The following is a 19,190-nucleotide window of genomic DNA, read 5'->3' on the forward strand; positions in this document are numbered from 1 at the left end:
TGTGATGGTAACTAGGCCTGCGGCGGCAGTGGGGCTGCTCAGGGCTCTCAGGGGTCCGCTCTCCGCTCCCGCTACCGATCGAACTCTTATTATTATTATTTTTAACAAAGAGATTATCTTTTTCATTTGTGAGTTTTCCATTTATGAATAAGGGGTGCAGTCTCTGGCTGCTTCATGCTGAACAGGGGCTTTGAGATGAAGGGGAAGGGGAGCCCACTTTAACATTTTACTGGTGGTCTTGAGTTGAAGCTGCATTCCTTCTTGTGCAGTTAGAAGATATTTTCCTGACGTTTTCTGCCCTCTGGATTGCAAGGTATTTATGTCAATGACTCCAGTGGGATTGGCTAGTTGAGGCTCCATCCACCTTCACTTCCTTAGCTGGCAGTTATATTTCCCTTTTTTTCTCTGGAATTGGGCTCAGGGTTCAGGTTCTGGAACAAGACTCAGTGTTCATGGCACCTATAAGGAAAGGGAGCAAACCTAGAGAGATCAAACTTGTGAGTTACAAATGAAGGGCTTTGGAGGTGTTATTCACAGGTGTACTGGGTGAGGAGATGGAGGAAAGTGGCTTAAAGTTCCGCATGCACACCAGGCGACACTCCCCAGGGGCCAGACAGAATCCCCCTAGAGTCTGGGCGTTGGTGCATTAATTATGTTTCATCAACCCTTTCCATACTTGAAGGCTCAGCCTCAGTTGCCGTATCTGCTAGTTTCACAAGCTTGAAAGCAGGAGTGATACCCACTCCAATACAGCTTAATTCCAGAAACTCTATGAACTTGGAGAAATGATGAAAGTTATACAAGTGTTCAGGTCTTTTGTTCATAGGGTTGTTAATGCGTTGTCTACGACTCGATTGCACTTAACAGCAACAACAACTTAGAGCTCTGTTAACCTAGTGGATAGAAACTTATGGTACTTTGCTAAAGGTAGGCGATTTTAATCTTTGGCTCTCAGGCCTGGCTTAATTGCTTTTGGTCAAACATTCTTCTAAGTAGTGTAGCACTGGTTTGTCCATTCACTGTATAGAGGTAACTTGTGGTTGCTTATGCTAAACACTGTGACACTGATGTGTCAAATGCGATAATGGTTACCTATAGTGGACAATGTTTGGTGGAGCTCCCTGATTAAAACAAGCTTGGAAGCATGAGTGTCACCCACTTCTGAAATAGCTTGCCTCCAGAAGCTCTATGAGCTTGGAGAAATGATGAAAGTTATATAAGAATTCAGGTCTTTCATTCATCAGGTCTCTGTGGGTTGTCTATGACTCGATGGCAGTTAACAACAACAACAAGAAGTGTGTTCTATTGTACATAGGGGTTTTGAAGGCCTGCCATTTTCGAAGTGGATGGTCAGTTCTTTTTTCTAGTCTGCCTTAATTTGAATGCTCAGATTTAGAATAGCTGTGGATTGCAGCTCAACATCAAGAAAACAAAAATTCTCATCACTGGGTTGATTGCCAGCATCATCATAGATGGTGGAAAGGTTGAGATTGTTAACAGTTTTAGTTTGCTTGGCTCCACAATTAACACTCTTGGTACCAGCAGCCAGGAAATTAATGATAAATTGTGTTGGGAAAGTCTGCTGCCAGGGACCACTGTAGAGTACTGAAAAGCAATGATGTCTGTCTGGACACTAAGGTGCATCTGATAAAGGACATAGTCTTTGCAATTACTTTCTGTACGTCAGAAAGCTGGACAATGACCAGGGATGTTAGAAGGAGAATTGATGCCTTTGAGCTGTGGTGCTGGAGAAGAGTATTGATTTTATAATGTACTCCTAGGAGAACAAACTGGTTCATCCTAGAAAGGGTGAGACCAGGCTGCTCCTTGGAGGCAAGGATTCTGAAGGTTCTTCTGACATACTTTGGGCATGTTGTAAGGAGGGGACCAGTCCTTTGGGAGGGAAATCATGCTTGAAACTTTGGAGGGACAGTACAAGAGAGGAAGACCTTCAATGAGTGCTTTCTTCTGACTTTGGTGCCTCCCCCCCCACCCCCAGTGTTTTATTCAGTCAACTTTTAAAAGACCAGGGGAAATCCAGCTCAAGATTCACCTTTTTACTCAGTTGACTGGGATAACGGGGGTAGGTGTAGAGACAGTAAAATTGTCACAGGATAGAGTTTAGTACTGTTGTACAAAGGGTAGCCTAAGAGTCAGTCACAGGCGACTCCACAGCACATAACAACAACAACAACAATCAACCCTTTATTATGTATTTTCTTTTCCTTTACTTAATGTAACTATTAATTTTCACTCCCCTTGTCCTCTCTTCCCATCTCTGTTATCCTTGCAATATTGATTTCTGTTTAAAAGACTTTTTAACAGTCTTTTTGTTTCTGGTTTATGTTACACAGCAGAGTTTATAATAATCTCCATTGCTGTACATTATTTCAGGAATTCTTGATATATTTCTGAATGTTGTATAGTACTTCTTTGTGTCAATTTTTTACAGTTTCTTTAGTAATTTTTCCACTGGTGGACACTTGGGGTTGTTGTCACTCCTTGTTTTTTTATAAACAGTGCTAAAGTAAACGAGATTAAGTATGCTAGTTTTGTTTCATTTTTATTACTTTGGTATATTTCTCTAGTAGTGAGGTTGCTGGACTCAATGGTTTTTTTTTCTCTCAACATCCTAAGGAAACACCAAACTACTTTCAATAGTCGTTGAGACATTTTACATCCCAATAATGAACCCTTTTAAAGTTAACCTGGAACTCTAGAAAAGAGCACATGCTAAGGATAAGAATGACTTTGTGAGGAATGTTCTGAAAAAATATTTTTGTCAGAATACAGATAGTTATTCTATGGTTTTACTATTTTTGAACTTACAAGAAAAGATGATGTAGTATTTGTGGTACTTTGAAAAAAATCTCTTCATTTTCTTTTTCTTTTTTAATAGAGATGTGAACTATGTCCCCATAAGGATGGAGCTTTAAAAAGAACAGATAATGGGGGTAAGTGCAGTGGCTTTTGGAAAAACATTTTTTTTTTTTTTATTTTTTATAAAAGTTGAAAATGGATAGGGTAGTGAGCATTTCAAAATACATGGTATTTTATATAATGAACTTTTTTAACAGTAACAGGTATAATTTATGAAATCCTTTTATTAATGAACTTTTTTTTGCTTTGAACAAATGTTAACATTAGCTATTTTCAGTAGAATTTATTTATATCTAATTAAATAATGTGTGGTATATGTGGTTTTTTTAAAGTGGATACAATTTTTGTGTTTTATGATATTTTTTAAAAAGAAAAATAAGCCACTTTTTATTTTTCTTTGTTAGACGTAAAATCATTGTTTTAGACTCTGTTTCTCCTATTCGTATCTCTTTTGAGTCGGTCCTATCCGTAGTGCATATTGGTTTTAACAACCTAAAGATCTTTTGTGCTTTGAAAGAAATGCTAAATTCTTTCTCTTAACTATGTGTTTCTCATTTTCATGTCCACTTTTACTTTATGTTGTCAAATAATGTTACTTTTTTTTTTTACAACTCCAACATTTTTAACAGACATGAATTTTTTTTAACTGTGATAGAAAAGTAATTGAAACAGAAAAGAGTAAATGAATATACTTTATACATTAATATACTCTTCCTTTTTGAACAGCCAGATTTAAAGTATTTTTGACATAGAATAAGTAATTGTGTAAGTAAGTAGAAGGGAACATAGAGGGTGTGTGTCTTTGGTTAGCTATTGATATATTTTAAAATTTAGTCTTTATACTGTGATATCCAGTGTACGAAATAAAAAATAAATAAAAACTCTCCCTCCTGTTTCACATCAGCCTAAGTTCTTGGAAACTTTCTTGACATCATGATAATTTGTATTACTATTTTTTAACATGTTATTGTTGTGTGCCTTTGAATCACAACCAACATATAGCTGACACTGGGGGTTTTCGGAAGCAGTAAATTGCACAGGAAGAGATTGCCCATCCTTCTTCTATTTGTTTTTTTGATTGCAGCGCATCTTCTTACTACTAGACCACAGCTCTCTTACTAGCTTCCTAGATTTCTTTTGCATTTAAAAATATGTATCTGTAGACAAATATTTTTCTTTCCCATTTTTAAACAAATGTATACATAATTTCTTCATCTTAATGATTTTGACAGAACAATTTATATTTCTTCTGTGAGCTTAGAACTTTCTTTTTTTTTTGTTTGCCACGTTAGCCAAGTGTTGATGATCTTTTAGTGTCATTGTATTTTCCTTTAATAACTAACATTTCAATAGGTACAGTAAATAATTTTGTGTTTATATATAATTTTAGTTATATGCAAGTGTATCTGAGAGTTATTCTGAGAAGTAAAACTTTTGGGTTAAAGAGATTTTGATAGTTGTAATTTTCATTGAGATCTCCAAATTATTCTCTGCAGTGATTAAGTCAATTTTTGTTCTGAGGTCCTGTGAACCAGAAACATACTTCACCATTGCTTTTGTAACCCAGTAAGTGAAAATTAGGCACATTTGCATAGTTATTTTGCATTTCTCTTATTTTAAGTGAGGTTGAGCATCTTTCCATAGTTTTAAGAGATTTACTTGTATTTTTTCCTGTGAGCTGTCTGTCCATGTGCTTTTGTGTTTGGTTTTTTTATCTTTTTCTTAATTTGTTAGAGCCTTCATAGGAATCCCACCTATGTTAGACTTTGTGGTGCGAGTTGGCTTTTTTCCTTAGTTGTTAGTTTTTGGCACTTGAAGTGGAAGATTTTTATCTTATTAGTTGAATTTATTAGTCTTGTCTTTCATGGTTTTTGAGTCATATTTGGAAAGATCTTTTTTAAAGTTGTAAAGGATTGCTCTTACATTTTCCTCTGGTATTTTTATGGTTTCTTTTTTTTTTACAGTTTAATCTTTGATACATTTGGAATGTATTCAGGTAAAACATTGTGAGGTATGGACCCAACTTTATTTTCTCTTACATGCTAAAATGCTAGCTACCATTTGTCCCATTGACTAACTCATAGTTTCCTTACTGATCTGAATACTACTTTTGTTGTAGTGTATATCTAATGTATATTTTAACAAAACCTGATTAAATTGTGTTCAAAATGGATATGTACATCGTTTTGAAACCTAGGCTGTATGTTTCTGTAAAATTGCAAATTATTGTTCTACGCTGGTTTATAAACTCCTACAGTATACTTGATATTTAATATTCATGATATTTATTAATATCTATTATGGTGAGGCAGTGTGTTGTCTTAGTGTAACACATTTATTTTTTCCTGGCAATGAGCACTGGGAGTTTCTGTTCAACGATAAATTGCCTTTAATCTCATCTATTTTAATAAGCTTTAGTCTTTAAAGGTAAGTAATTGTTTTAACATAGGTTGAAGTATGAATGTAGGGTATTAGGCAAAAAGAGATGTAAATAATACAAGCTTGGATATATTGGGCAAATTATCTGAAATTAGACTCTAAGGTTTTTGGATAAGGCTCTGGAGAGATTAAGCATAAGCATATTTTCCTCTTTAAAATTTTTCTTTAGAATTTAATTTCTGTTGATTTTGGGGAATTCTTGAAGCTGGAGTATCATGGTGTTTCCATATTTGAGCTCACTTTGACAGCAACTGTAGTGAATGTATTTGGATGGGCATGAGACTAGTTACACTATCATAATGAATAGCAGAGCTGGATATTTGGTGTACTTGCAGTCAACTCTATGATTGTGAGGGTAAGTGTGTGAACTAAGACATAAATAAATATTAGAGATGATTCAGCCTGCCATTTTACTTTTTAAAATCAAGTTCTTTAGGTGCCCAAGGTACCTACTTGCTATATCTACCTTCATATGTTAAAGGCTGTGTGAAACCATAGCTAAAGAAAGAACAACAACTTAGGTAGTTCAAGATTTTGCCCATTAACTTTGCTAACTGTCTTTGGCAAAAGCAAGTACTTTATTGAGTTGACCAGTAGAGAATATATGAAGGGGAAAAAGAAGTGTCTTGGTAGGTGCTGCTGAGTCAGTTCCAACTCATAGCTAGCACACAAAAAATGAATCATTGCCTAATCTTGCATCATCTTGAACAGTGAAAAGATAAGTCCATAACTTAAAGAATATACTTGCAACATAATTTCCTGGCAAAAACTCGGTACTTAAGAATAAGCTATCCAGTATGGAAGCTACTAGCCACATGTGACTTTTGAGTGCTTAAAGTATTCATCCAAATTGGGATGTGTTGTTAATTTAAATGTATGGTAGATTTGGAAGACTTCCTGATTTCAGTGTTATTTGAATTTTATATACACACACACACACACACACACACACACACACACACACATACATATATGTGTGTGTATATATGTATATATATGTGTGTGTGTGTGTGTATATTTTCTTGTATGTACACTAAACTCTTAACCAACTAAGTGAGAAACAGACGTGCTGCTCTTAAATTAGTGGCGCATATCTTGATCTCTACAGTCCAGTCTCTTAGCTCACACTTCTGAAAGGGCTCACTAAAAATCCTCTAGTCTCTCGTTCTAGTGCTCTGACTTTTAGTTTTTCCTATTTTACTTTGTTAAAATTTTAAAAACTTGAGGGAGGAGGAGTGACAGGTTTATGTAAGATCCAAGGAGGACCTGAATAGTTGATGTAATAGTAGGCATAGATCAATGATGATTACTTTTATGAAGCCCAAAGTATGTGAGTGATCATTTGAGATACAGTGTGAATGTATGGAATTCAGTGTACATGAACAATACACAATGTATAAGAAATTTGTATGCAAACAACTACAAAGTAAAAATAAAGTAGGAGGGGAAGTAAAATTTTAAAAATTTGAGTCTGTTCCAGTTTTGTGGCATTGAATCTGACTGAACTAGCTTGAACTGTTTCAAAGCCTTGCTTAAAATTCAACAATGTGAAAATAATTGGTTTTAAAAATGAAGGAAGGATCTGAAAAGAAATTTTGTGGTGTTAGTTTAAGACTTGGATTTTGTAAGTTATTACATTTAGCCCCTTCTGGTCTCCAGCTACCTTAACTGCAGACTCATGGTTTACAAAACATCAACAGCTGTGGAACTTGGCTAAGAGAAAAAACTGTTTCTCACATTGAGGAAGCAAGACTTGAGGCAAGCATGACTTGTGGCTGTGAGACTTGAGGTAGATGCGAGCAAGATCCTGGTGAGAGTGAGACCCTGGTGATGGTGGTAGAGAGACTGTGGCATTGCTGTGGATAAGCTGTGGTAAAGTGTACCCTGAAATAAAGATGAACCCTGAGATAAAGGTCACAGTTAAAGGTTTTTGCTGTTCTTGCTGGATGATGGAAGAAGTTGACTTAAAACTGCTCTGAGGCATATTGTGAAAATGATACTCAAATATGAAAAACCAGAGGAAATGGACAAATACTTATAAATGCACAACCTACCTAAACTAACACCAACCTAAATTGAACACCTAAACAGACCCATTAGAAAAGAGAAAAATTGAAAAGGTAATAAAATAGCTTCCAGCCAAAAAAAAAAAAAAGCACTGGACCAGGTCCTTTTACAAGTAAATTTTATGAAACATTCAGAGAAGAACTGCCATTAAGTCTACATAAACTATTTCAGAAAATAGAAAAAGATAGAATTCTCTCAAACTCATTCTGTGAAGCAAACATATCCTTGATACCAAAGCCAGGAAAGGACACCACCAAAATAGAAACTATAGGTCAGTATCTCTTATGAACATAGATACAAAAATCCTGAATAAAATCCTGGCCAATAGAATCCAGTGAGACATCAAAGAAATAATTCACCATGACCAGGTGGGTTTTGTAATAGGTATGCAAGGATGATTCAACATAAGAAAATAGTGTAATTCATCACATTAACAAAGCAAAGAACAAACAAGAACCACACGATCCTATCAATTGATACAGAAAAAACCTTTGACAAAATCCAACAGCCTTTTCTGATTAAAACACGCAACAAAATAGGATTAGAGGGGAAATTCTTCAGCATAGTAAAAAGTATATACGCAAACCCAAGAGCCAACATTGTTCTCAGTGGAGTGAGTCCCCTTGAGAACAGGAACTAGGTAAGGATGCCCACTATCACTTCTCCTATTCAATATGGTATTGGAAATCTTAGTGATAGCAATAAGGCAAGAGAAGGAAATAAGAGGTATCCAAATTGGCGAAGAGGAGGTAAAATTATCCCTCTATGCTGATGACATGATAGTATACTTAGAAAACCCTAAAGACCCAGCAATAAAACTATTGGACGTAGTTGACCAATTCAGCAAAGTGGCAAGATACAAGATCAGCATTCAAAAATCAATTGGATTTCTTCACAGTGACAAAGAAAATACAGAACTGGAGCAAAGAAAAACAATACCTTTCAGAATCGCTAATCACAAGATTAAATACTTGGGAGTAAATGTAACCAGAAGCACAAAGGACCTATTCACAGAAACTTACAAAACATTTCTACAAGGAAAAAAAAAAAGAGACCTGGAGAAGTGGAAGAATATCCCTTATTCATAGATAGGGAGACTCCATATTGTGAAAGTGACAATTCTACCAAAGTCAGTATACACGTTCAATGCAATCCCAATACAAATACCAATCCCATTCTTAAAGGAGATGGAAAAGGCAATCTCCAGTTTCATTTTGAATGGAAAGAAGCCCTGAATAAGCAAAGCACTCCTTAAAAAGAGAAACAAGGTAGGCTACAGGCATCTCACTCCCTGATTTCAAATCCTACTACACTGCCATGGTGGTCAAGGTAACATGATACTGGTACAGTGAGAGACAAATAGATCAATGGAATAGAATTGAGAATCCAGAAATCAGCCCATCTACCTATGGTCAACTGAGTTTTGACAAGGAGATTAAATCAGTTAAGTAGGGAAATGACAGCCTTTTAAACAAATTGTTTTGGCAAAATTGGAAAACTATCTGTAGAAAACTCAAGCAAGGGCCACACCTCACTTCATACACAAAAAACAACTCAAAGTACATCATGGACTTAGGACTAAAACTAAGGACTATAAATTTCATTAAAGAAAAACTTGGAAGAAGTCTAGAAGTCCTAATCTACAACATAAATAGTCTTGCAAGCATTCTGAAAAACCTACAACCAGGAGAGAATAAAATAAATGAATGGAACCTTCTAAGAATCAAATCTCTATGCAAATCCAATAACTTCTCCAACAGGGTAAAAAGGGAAGCCACAGATGGGGAAAATGTATTTGGTAATGATATGTCATGTAAGGGACTTCTAGCTACATTTTATAAAATACTTGGGCACCACAATAAGACAAAGGTAAATAATCCAATTGAAAAATGGACACTTGACCAAAGACATTCAGATGGCTAACAAGCACATGAAGAAATGTTCAAAATCCCTAGCTCTAAGAGAGATGCAAATCAAAACAACTAAGAGATGTCATCTCAACCTAGTAAGAATAGGAAAGTTTAACAGAAAAGTAAACAACAAATGCTGACAAGGTTGTAGAGGACCTGGGACCCTTATTCACTGTTGGTGAGAGTATAAAGTGATGCAACCACTATGGATGGCAATATGGTGCTTTCTTAAAATGTTGCAAATAGAGATACCATTTGACTCAGCAGTTCCATTACTGGGAATATACCCCAAAGAAACCATAACTGCCACCCAAGCAGATATGTGCACGTCCATGTTTATTGCAGCTTTGTTAACTATAGCAAAGAGTTGGAAACAACCTAAGTGCCCATCAGCAAACAAAATGATAGAGAAGTTGTGGTATATTCATACAATGGAATATTACGCTGCTTTGAATAACAAGGAGCTTATGAAATATTGTACAAAATAGGTGACCCTGGTGGACATTATGCTGAGTGACATATCTCAGTCACAAAAGGACAAATACTGCATAGTGCCACCGTTGTAAAATGGGACTGACATTGGGGTTGGGGGGAGACTGAGAAAGGTGGGATAAATTATGTATACTGCCTTGAAACAGATGAGGGAGAGAACTGTTTAAAAGGGATACATGGTCTTTTTACGAAGATGGCGCTGAAAGCAAACTAGGAAGCCCCTGCCCCTCCTGAAACTGAAGCCAAAGCAAAGGCATTAAAGGCCAAGATGGCAGTCGTGAGAGACATCCACAGCAAAACAAAAAAGAAGATCCCCACGTCACCCACCTTCCGGTGACCTAAGACGCTGAGACTCTGAAAGCAGCCCAGAATAACCCCGGAAGAGCGTCCCCAGGAGAAACAAGCTTGACAACTATGCCATCATCAAATTTCCCCTGACCACTGAGTCAGCCATGAAGACGATAGATGATAACAACTCACTTGTATTCATTATGGATGTCCAGGCCAACAAGCACCAAATTAAACAAGCTGTAAAGAAGCTCTATGACATTGATGGGCTAAGGTCAACACTTTGATTAGGCCTGATGGAGAGAAGGCCTATGTTCGACTTGCTCCTGACAATGATTCTTTGGATGTTGCCAACAAAATTGGGATAATCTAAACTGAGTCCAGCTGACTAATTCTAAATAAAAATTTTTGTCACCGTAAAAAAAAAAAAAGGATATATGATTAAGTGTCATGACAGGAGTTCAGATTGAAGGCTGCATAGTGGAGTGGACCTGGCGGGGGGGAGGGATTGTAAAATAATGAAATAATTTTTTCCTTTGGTTTTCAATGAGAAGAGAGTACTGGTGAGGGAGGGTGGAGTTGTGGGCAGAGAGAAAAGTGCAACAATGAATGAATGGAAATACAAAGTCTAAATTTTCATTAAAATTAATAATAATAAAAAATTTAAAAAATCTGAGTCAAATTTGCCTGGATTATTTGCATGTTACTGCTGAACTGAAACCAGAGCTTGGACTAGTTGAGGAATTGTGCCTTGACTCTTGGCTAAAACCTGGACTTGGATTGGATTATATTCTTTGCTTCCCCCATTTTCTACCCTACTTTCCTAATAAATCCCATTCTCAGTACCACAACTGTGAGTCTGTGAGTCACAAGGGCTATGGCTTTGTATCTCCTTTTTGCTTTGAGGTGGTTAGGTCATTATCCTTGGTCATTGTCCATTTTTTGCATGCATAACCAGTAATTGAGAATACCATGGTTTCTATCAGGCATATCTTAAGTCTTTAGACTGACATTGTTGCTGTTTAACCCATTCAAGAGGTCATTTACAACGAATTTTCCCATTTTAGCTTGATTTTTTATTTCTTGACTGCTGAGGCCATGATTGTTGACTGTGGATTTGAGCTGGAAGATGATACTGGGTTTTTTTAAAAAATAAATAAAAAAAAAATGTTTTGTTTTATATTCGCTTATTTACAAAGTTTGTATGCATTGTGCTTCCCACCAGCCTTCATTTACATTGTTTCATACAATCATTCTCATTCATTATGATTCATAAAATTAAGCATCGTTGAACTGTGTCAACTGTTACCCTGTCTTTCCAGATACGTGATGGATCTTTCCCATTTCTTTTACACACACCTCCCTCTAACCACCAAATTGTGTGACCCTATAATTTCCTCCTGCCTGTTTTTCCCCATGTTCCTCTCCCTTCCGTTTGATCCTCATATACGTCTTACTAGTTTTCTTTTTATTTCTATCAGAATGTTCTTATGCAGTGTTTGTCTTTATGAGACTGTTATTTTATTCAGTGTAATACTGTCCACAAGATGGTATTGTTAATATTATGAATCCTTTTTTCATCTAGCATGATGATACCTACTGGCCCAGTGGTGAGGATTTTTGTTTTGTTGATTTGAGATATAATACACAGTGGTGGCTATAATCTTTGATAATCTGTAGCAAATGCTTTCTCCGAAGGAATTCCTGGTGGATTTGAAAAGAGAAAGAGGTATGGCTTCTGGATTCGCAGTCCGTCTTGGTCCAGTCTATGACAGAAGAGCTCCCTATTTGTAAATAGGAATGATTTTATTTTGTGTTTGGATACCTTTTCTTTCTTTTTGTTTACAGGACAGAACTTTGGAAAAACTTCCATATGATATTTAATAAAATTGTTTAAATGTGGACTTTCTGAGTTCTGATTTTGGAGTCCTTAAGACTTTGACTGTTATTGAATAAAATAGTGACTGGGATTTTCATGCCTGTTATCATATTTTAAAAGTTCTATTTCTAGTCTTTTATGAAAGGTTACTCAGTTTTGAGGATTTCTGTTTTCCAAATGTTGAGCTCCCCCCTCATTATTGTGTTACTATTCTATAGTACTTTTACTGAGTTTCACCCAGATATCAGTTCCTAAGAGAAGTCTTTCTAGATCATAGAATAGTAATAATCCTTATAATAAGTTACTGTATTTAGTTTGTATATTTAGTGGATTGATTGATGTTTCCAAATTATAAGGCCACCAAGAAACTTAGAATGTATTTATAGTAAGGTCCTTTAAAAGTTACGTTATGATAGAGATAATAAGAATCCCCTCATATAAAAGAGGAAATAGAACAAGACCATGTATGATTCATATTGAAATTGAAGGAAGAAATTTGAATTCCATCTCTGCATGTTGTATGAAGATATGCCTTGTAGATGGCTTTCAGTATGGATTACACCTGAATGTAAAGGAAACAAAAATCCTCACAAACTAAACCTGTAAATCAACATCATGGTAAATGGAGAATAGACTGAATTTGATAGGTATTTGGTTTTACTTAGATTCATAGTCAACACCTTTGGAAGTAGCAGCTAAGAAAGGAAAATATGTATCACATTGTGTAGATTCTCTGTCAAGGATCTTGCTAACATGTTGAGGAGCAATATGAAGTATACCTGATTCAAGTCATGGTCTTTTTAATTATTTGTTAAGGTGTCTGAAAGTTGGACAGTGACTAAGGATGACAGAAGAATAATTGATGCCTTTGAGTTGTGATGTTGGAGAAGAGTACTGAATATCCCATGGACTGCCAAAAAGAACAAACAGAAATACCTTGGAGAAAGTATAGCCAGGGTGTTTCTTGAGGCAAGGATGGTGAAGCTTCATCTCACATATTTTGGGCATGTTGTTAAGAGGGATATTTACTTAAAGAAGGAAAAGGATATCTACTTGGAAAGGTTTAAGATCTGCAACACATAGGAAGACTTTCCACAAGTTGGATTTACTTAGTGATTGTAACAAGCTCAAATATATCAGATGATGAGAAGGGAATAGGATAGAACAAAGTTTAGATCAGTAGTTCATAGGATGTCTATGAGTTGTGGTTAACTCAGTGATATCTAACAACAAAAACTTAGTCTACAGGCCAAGGAATACCAGAGATTGCTAGAGTTACCAGAAATAGGATGTGGATGAGTTCTATTTCAGTGTCTACAGAATAAACCAGCACTTGTGGGATTTTTCATGTCAAGCTGTGTGAGAATAGCTTTCTGCAATCTAGGAGTAGGGTTTCAGTATTTTGCACATAGATTCATTGTAAAATCAGAGCTAATTCAGCACCCCTTAGTGAGAAATTTGTCATGATTTTTCACGGCAGTCCTGATTAACTAATAGACCAGTATTTTGCCATAAAGTTTTTCATTTACCATTAGAAGAGATACTGGTTAGTGTTTTTCATTTCTGTAATGTTTGTTTTTAACTTTATTATTGGGATAATGCTAAGCCTCAGAATGAATTGTTCCCTCCTGTTTTATTTTATTTTTTGGGGAAGACTTAGAATTGTTAACTCTATCTGATAGTTACATTTCTGAGGGTATGCATCTGATTCAAGACTATGGTGGGAGGTTTTTGCTTATAGTCACTTGTCTGTTCAGATTTCCTGTTGTTCTCCCTACCTTGAATCAATTTTTATTATTTATAATGTCATATGCATATATTATATGTCTGTTTATATTAGGAAGCTCTGGTGGCCTAGTGGTAAGAAACTGCTGTACTCCCAAAGGCACACGGTTCAAATCCACCAGCTGCTCTATGGGAGAAGGATGGGCAGTCTCCTCCCATCTGATCAGCTGCCTCTAAAAATCTGCTGTAGGGTCAGCTGTGGGTTGTTTCTGACTCTACATTACATAGCAGCAGCAACAACAACAACATGTGTATATTGCATGTGTGTTCATATATTTATATAACATATGTACGATGTGTGTATGTGTTTGCATGTATATGTGTATTTAAACACACGTTTGTTTGTTTTTTAAATTTATTAATTTTTGTGTGTGTGTTCTGTCAAATCGGATCTGACTGGTATAGGAGTTTATCCCTCCTTCTCTAGCAGAGCATCTGATGGATTCGAACCATGTGCCTCTGGGATTGCAGTGCAGTTTTTCGCCACTAGGCCACCAGAGCTCCCCACACATGTGTTTTAAAACTTAAACAAAATTTAGTTAAAACTTAAGTTTTAAAACTTGCACTGACTGGCTCCTCACTTCAGGACACAATATGAAGGATGATAACATTTCATCTATGAAACCAGTAACCAGATCACCCTTGATATATTTATTACTTCTGATATGTTGTTGTTTGTTGTTTGTTGTTAATTGCTGTTGAGTCGAGCATGACTCACAGCAACACTGTGAACAGAAGACCTAATGCCTTTTCCTAGCTATCATCATTTCTCCAAGTTCATAGAGTTTCCAGAGGTGTTTGATTTAGGCAGTGGATGCCATTCCTGTGTCCAAACCTGTTTTACAACTGGGAGTGCCAACAAACACTGTCCATACTAGGAAACCGGTATGGTATTGGATACCGCAATGACACAAAGTTCAGCATCAAGGAAAACCCAGCTTACTTCATACAGCACGTTGACAAAGACTGATGTACAAAGTGGAAGAATGTTCCTGCAGATAAAACAACACTAGTCTCATTTAACAGTGGTTAAGTGTCATCAAGTCCACTAAGACTCATAGTGACCTTTGCACAAAAGGCGTGAACTCTGTTTTATAACTTAACATAAATTTTGTATGTTTATAGAGTTTCCAGAGGCATCTAGTTTAAGAAGTGGATATCACTCCTGCTTCTCAGCCTGAATCAACTGGAAGCGCCTCCAAACATTGTACATGATGGGTAACCATTATGCTATTTGACAACGACTATGGCACAGTGTTCTGTATCACAGAAACTCCAAATCATTCAGTACAGGAAATAGTTAAATGATTGCTTTATCACCCTTGGTCAAAAGTTCAAACTGACTCCCACTTTTGGGTGGAAAACGGTAACACACATCAAACACAACCGTAAAAACTTCCCTTATGTGTTGACCACTGTCAGACACGAGGAGCCAGCTTGTAGAGTGGAGTCTCAAGGCCAGCCCACAGACTCAACCACTCACTGTGGGATTTTAACTTCTGATATAGAGGAATTTATTTATATAATCTATTGCTGGATAATTGAATGTATTCCAATTTTGGGTTATAGTAAATTTACAAAATTAATAAAGCTGCTAAAAAAAGCTGTTGTCTTTATTCCTAAAAGACTAGAAGTTATATCTACACATTTCTGATTTTAATAATCTGAGCTCTTAAAATAGGTAAATGCTTTTCTTATTTCTATTTTCAAAGAAAAATCTATTAGTGTTTACAATAGCTTTTCTGTGTTCTCATTTGTTCATCTCTTGTCAATTCTGTTAGATTTACTGCTTGTTTTGGATTCAGTGTATACTTTTCTTTTTAGTTTTATCATTGTGCATAAAATTTACTAACTGAACCCACTGAGCAACCACGAAGGGAATAATAAAGTTAGCTTATTGAGTTGGAATTTTTTAAAAAAATTAAACACTTTTATTGGGTTGTAAGATGTGTACGGTACAAATTACTTACAGAGTATAGTTAGTAATTTTCAGTGTGTTTACAAACGTGAAAACGTTACTCTAGTGAATTTTCAAAGTTATTTTTCACTTCAGAAATAAGTGTCATATATTTTAGTGACCACCATTAGTACTGTCTTTAAAAAATAGGTATTTTTGTTATTGTTTATTTTTTAGGTAAACTAGGACAGTTAGAATTTTCTCTTTGAAGATTGCTTTTGCTTCCTCCCATAAGTGTTTATTATTTTGTATTTTCCTTATTTTGGTGAAGGTAGTTTTAGATTATCCTTGTGATTTCAGCTTTTGCCGTTTATCAATTACGATTTACTTGTCAGTTTTCCCATTTTCATATTATTGGTTTTAATTTTCATTCTAGTATAGTCAGAAACATTTTTTATTTAATATTTCTTTTTGATTGAAAGTTTACAGGTCATGTTGGTTTTCCATTTTATTATTTGTAGGTATTTTATATTATTTACATTTGGTTTACATACTTTATTACAATGTCTGTTCAAACCTTTATTGCATGTTGCCTTTCCCTTCAACCGTTCAATCTATTAATTTTTAGTCTCTCTCTCCTCTCCTCCCAGTTCTGTTAACTGTTTACTGACCAAGATATATTCTGCATTCAAACTTTTCTTTAGGTTTGTACAGTAGTGTTCTTATACTGTAGTTGTTCTTTCGTGACTGACTTTCATCACAGTTTGTTCTAGATGCATGCAAATTGTGTTTCTCATGAATTCATAATAACTTTTAAATGGTGCACCATATTCCATTATGTGCCCCAGTCTCTATAGCCAGTTGTATATTGATGGACACTTGGATTGTATCCAGGTCTTTTCTCTTGTAAATATCAGTTTAATAAATATGAATGTGTGTATCTCAGTTTGTGTCACGTCTCTTATTTCTATGGGATATATTCCTTGTAGTCAAATTGCTGGATCATTTGATATTTCTTTTTCTAACTAAGGAAGCACCAAAATGCTTTCATAGTAGTCATACAATTTTACATTTCCATTAAAAATATAGGAGAGTTACAGTCTTGAACATTGGTGTTTTTACTGTGGGGAGACACTGGTTTTAATATTTGTCTCTTTAATAGCTAGGATCTTGAGCACTCTTGATGGGTTTGCTAGCTATCTGATTGTCTTCTTGGTGATGAAGTGTGTCTGTTAATATCCTATACCTATTTCTAAGTGGGTTGTCTTTTTTAAATTTTTTTTATTTATTTGTGGGTTTTTGCTATAAATTTTACAGTTGAGTCCTTATGGAGAAGTGTTGTTGCTAAATATCCTTCCCCCTGCCCCGGTCTGTAGGTTCTTTTTTTTATTCTAGGAGAAATCATCAGATTGACTTAAGGGCTTAAGTTTTAGAAGGTCCCACTTCTGTCTCTTCTGTTGACTGTGCAATTTCATTTCTCTTTGTTAGTTCATTTATATCATAGAGCTTCGGAGTTTGAGATTCCCTCCCTCCTATGGTGTTTATAGTTTCAAGATTTTTTGCTTCAATACTTGATCCATCTTGAGTTAGTTTTTTTTTCTAGTTTTTTTTTTTTAAGTTAGTTTTTTTAATGTGGCATGAGAGATGAGTCTGGCTTAAAGATAAGAATATAGAGTTTTGTCAGATCACCTTAGTTTTTTCAGAAATTATCGTAGGCCTTATTTACCATTGATTTTTTTTTACAGTGTTAAAACAAACCCTTATTATATACCTTCACTCACCTTTCTTGGTTCCCCCCATCCTCCTCTTTTCTTCTCCCTCCCCCGTCTCATTTAATTTGTAATGTATATGCCCTTCTGGGCCAGTTGACAGCATCAGTATGGATGGTGAAGAGATTGAGATAGTTAACAGTTTTAGTTTACTTGGCTCCACAGTGTCAACACTCTTGGTAACAGCAGCCAGGAAATTAAGAGACGAATTGCATTGGGAAAGTCATCAATGAGGGACCTTTTAAGAGTACTGAAGAGCAACGACCTCAGGCTGGAGACTAAGGTGCACCTGATCCAGGCTGTAGTCTTCGCAATTACATGCTATGCATCAGAGAGTTGGACAGTGACTAGGGATGGTAGAGAATTGATGCCTTTGAGCTGAGGTGCTGCAGAAGAGTGTTGAATATACCATGGACTGCTAGGAGAAGAAACAGGTTTGTCCTGGAGAAAGTGAAGCCGGAATGCTCTTGGAGTCAAGGATTCTGAAGCTTCGTCTGACATACTTTGGGCATGTTGCAAGGAGGGACTGGTCCTTGGAGAGGGACATCATGTTTGGCAGGTGAAGGGGCAGCGCAATAGAGGAAGACCTTTGATGAAATGGATCGATTCTGTGACTGGAGTGGTGGGAAGCAGTGGGTTTGAGATGGCTAGATTGGGACAGGATAGAACGATGTTAACGGCTCTTGTACAAAGCGACTTGATGGCACATAACAAACAACAACAACAACAACAACATATGCCCTTCTAGATTGTTAATTGCCGTATACATAATAACTGATTTTCTATTCATTTAAAGTAGTTCTTCCCTTCACCTATTCAGTATTTAGAAATGCTAAAAGTCAGTATCCCTGGTTTTAAACCATGTTGTGTTCTATTGCTCTGTTTGGACAGCTACTTCTTGGTCTCTGCTGTCCTTTTTTGTATGTGCATACTTGATTGCTTGTAGTTTGCTTTTATGTGAACTGTACTTGTCTGTCATGTTGCTGTACTGAAATGACTGCAGGTTCCTATGATGATAGAAGCTTTGTGAGAAGCTGACATTTTAAATTCTAGGAGAGTCACCCATGGTGGACAGGTTTCAACAGAGCTTCCAAAATAGTACTGACAAGCAAGATTGGCTATACACTTCTGAAATAACAAGTCTTTGAAAGCCAGATGAATAACAGAGGAATATTGTTAACATATAGTGTTGGTAATAGAGAGTACAGACTTCAAATTGGAAGGCACTAAAAAACAAAACAAAAAAACCTGCTGCAAAAATGTCTCAATATTTGGAACTTGGGATGTATGAAACTATGAAAATTTGAAGTTGTAAAAAATGAAATGGAATGCTTAAAGATTGACAGCTGTTAGTGAGCTGAGGGTGGACACTTGAATCAGGCAGTCATAGTTCTTTTGTGCTGGTGTTACATTCATAATCAGAACATTTCAAGATCTATTTTCAAGTATTTACAGGTGATTGGATACTATCCATATGTATACATTGGATCCAGCTATTATTAAAATGTACAGACCAACCACTAGAGCTAATGATGAAGAAATTAAGGACATCTACGATTTATCAACAATCTGCGTTATGCAGATGACACAACCCTGCTTGCTGAAAATGAAGAGGACCTGAAGCACCTGCTGCAGAGGGTCAAGGGCTGCATCCTACAATATGGATTGAGGCTCAATGTCAAGAGGACAACTATTCTCACCACTGGACCAATTGGCAGCATCAGGATGGATGGTGAAGAGATTGAGATTGTACACAGCTTTAGTTTGCTTGGCTCCACAGTCAG

The 19,190-nt window shown here is 36.1% G+C and overlaps 1 protein-coding gene across 1 annotated transcript in view; it reads left to right on the plus strand.

Annotated features, from left to right (window-relative positions):
• Window positions 1-19,190, plus strand: part of MLLT10 (myeloid/lymphoid or mixed-lineage leukemia (trithorax homolog, Drosophila); translocated to, 10) — a 318,731-nt gene that overhangs the window by 117,398 nt on the left and 182,143 nt on the right. Inside the window, exon 4 of the mRNA XM_006887056.1 lies at window positions 2,900-2,954. Within this exon, the coding sequence (XP_006887118.1) occupies window positions 2,900-2,954 (55 nt within the window). The remainder of the gene's footprint in view (window positions 1-2,899; window positions 2,955-19,190) is intronic.

This window comes from Elephantulus edwardii, unplaced genomic scaffold, assembly GCF_000299155.1.
Source record: "Elephantulus edwardii isolate Elephantulus edwardi_28Jun2011 unplaced genomic scaffold, EleEdw1.0 scaffold00054, whole genome shotgun sequence".
Taxonomy (NCBI): Eukaryota; Metazoa; Chordata; class Mammalia; order Macroscelidea; family Macroscelididae; genus Elephantulus; species Elephantulus edwardii.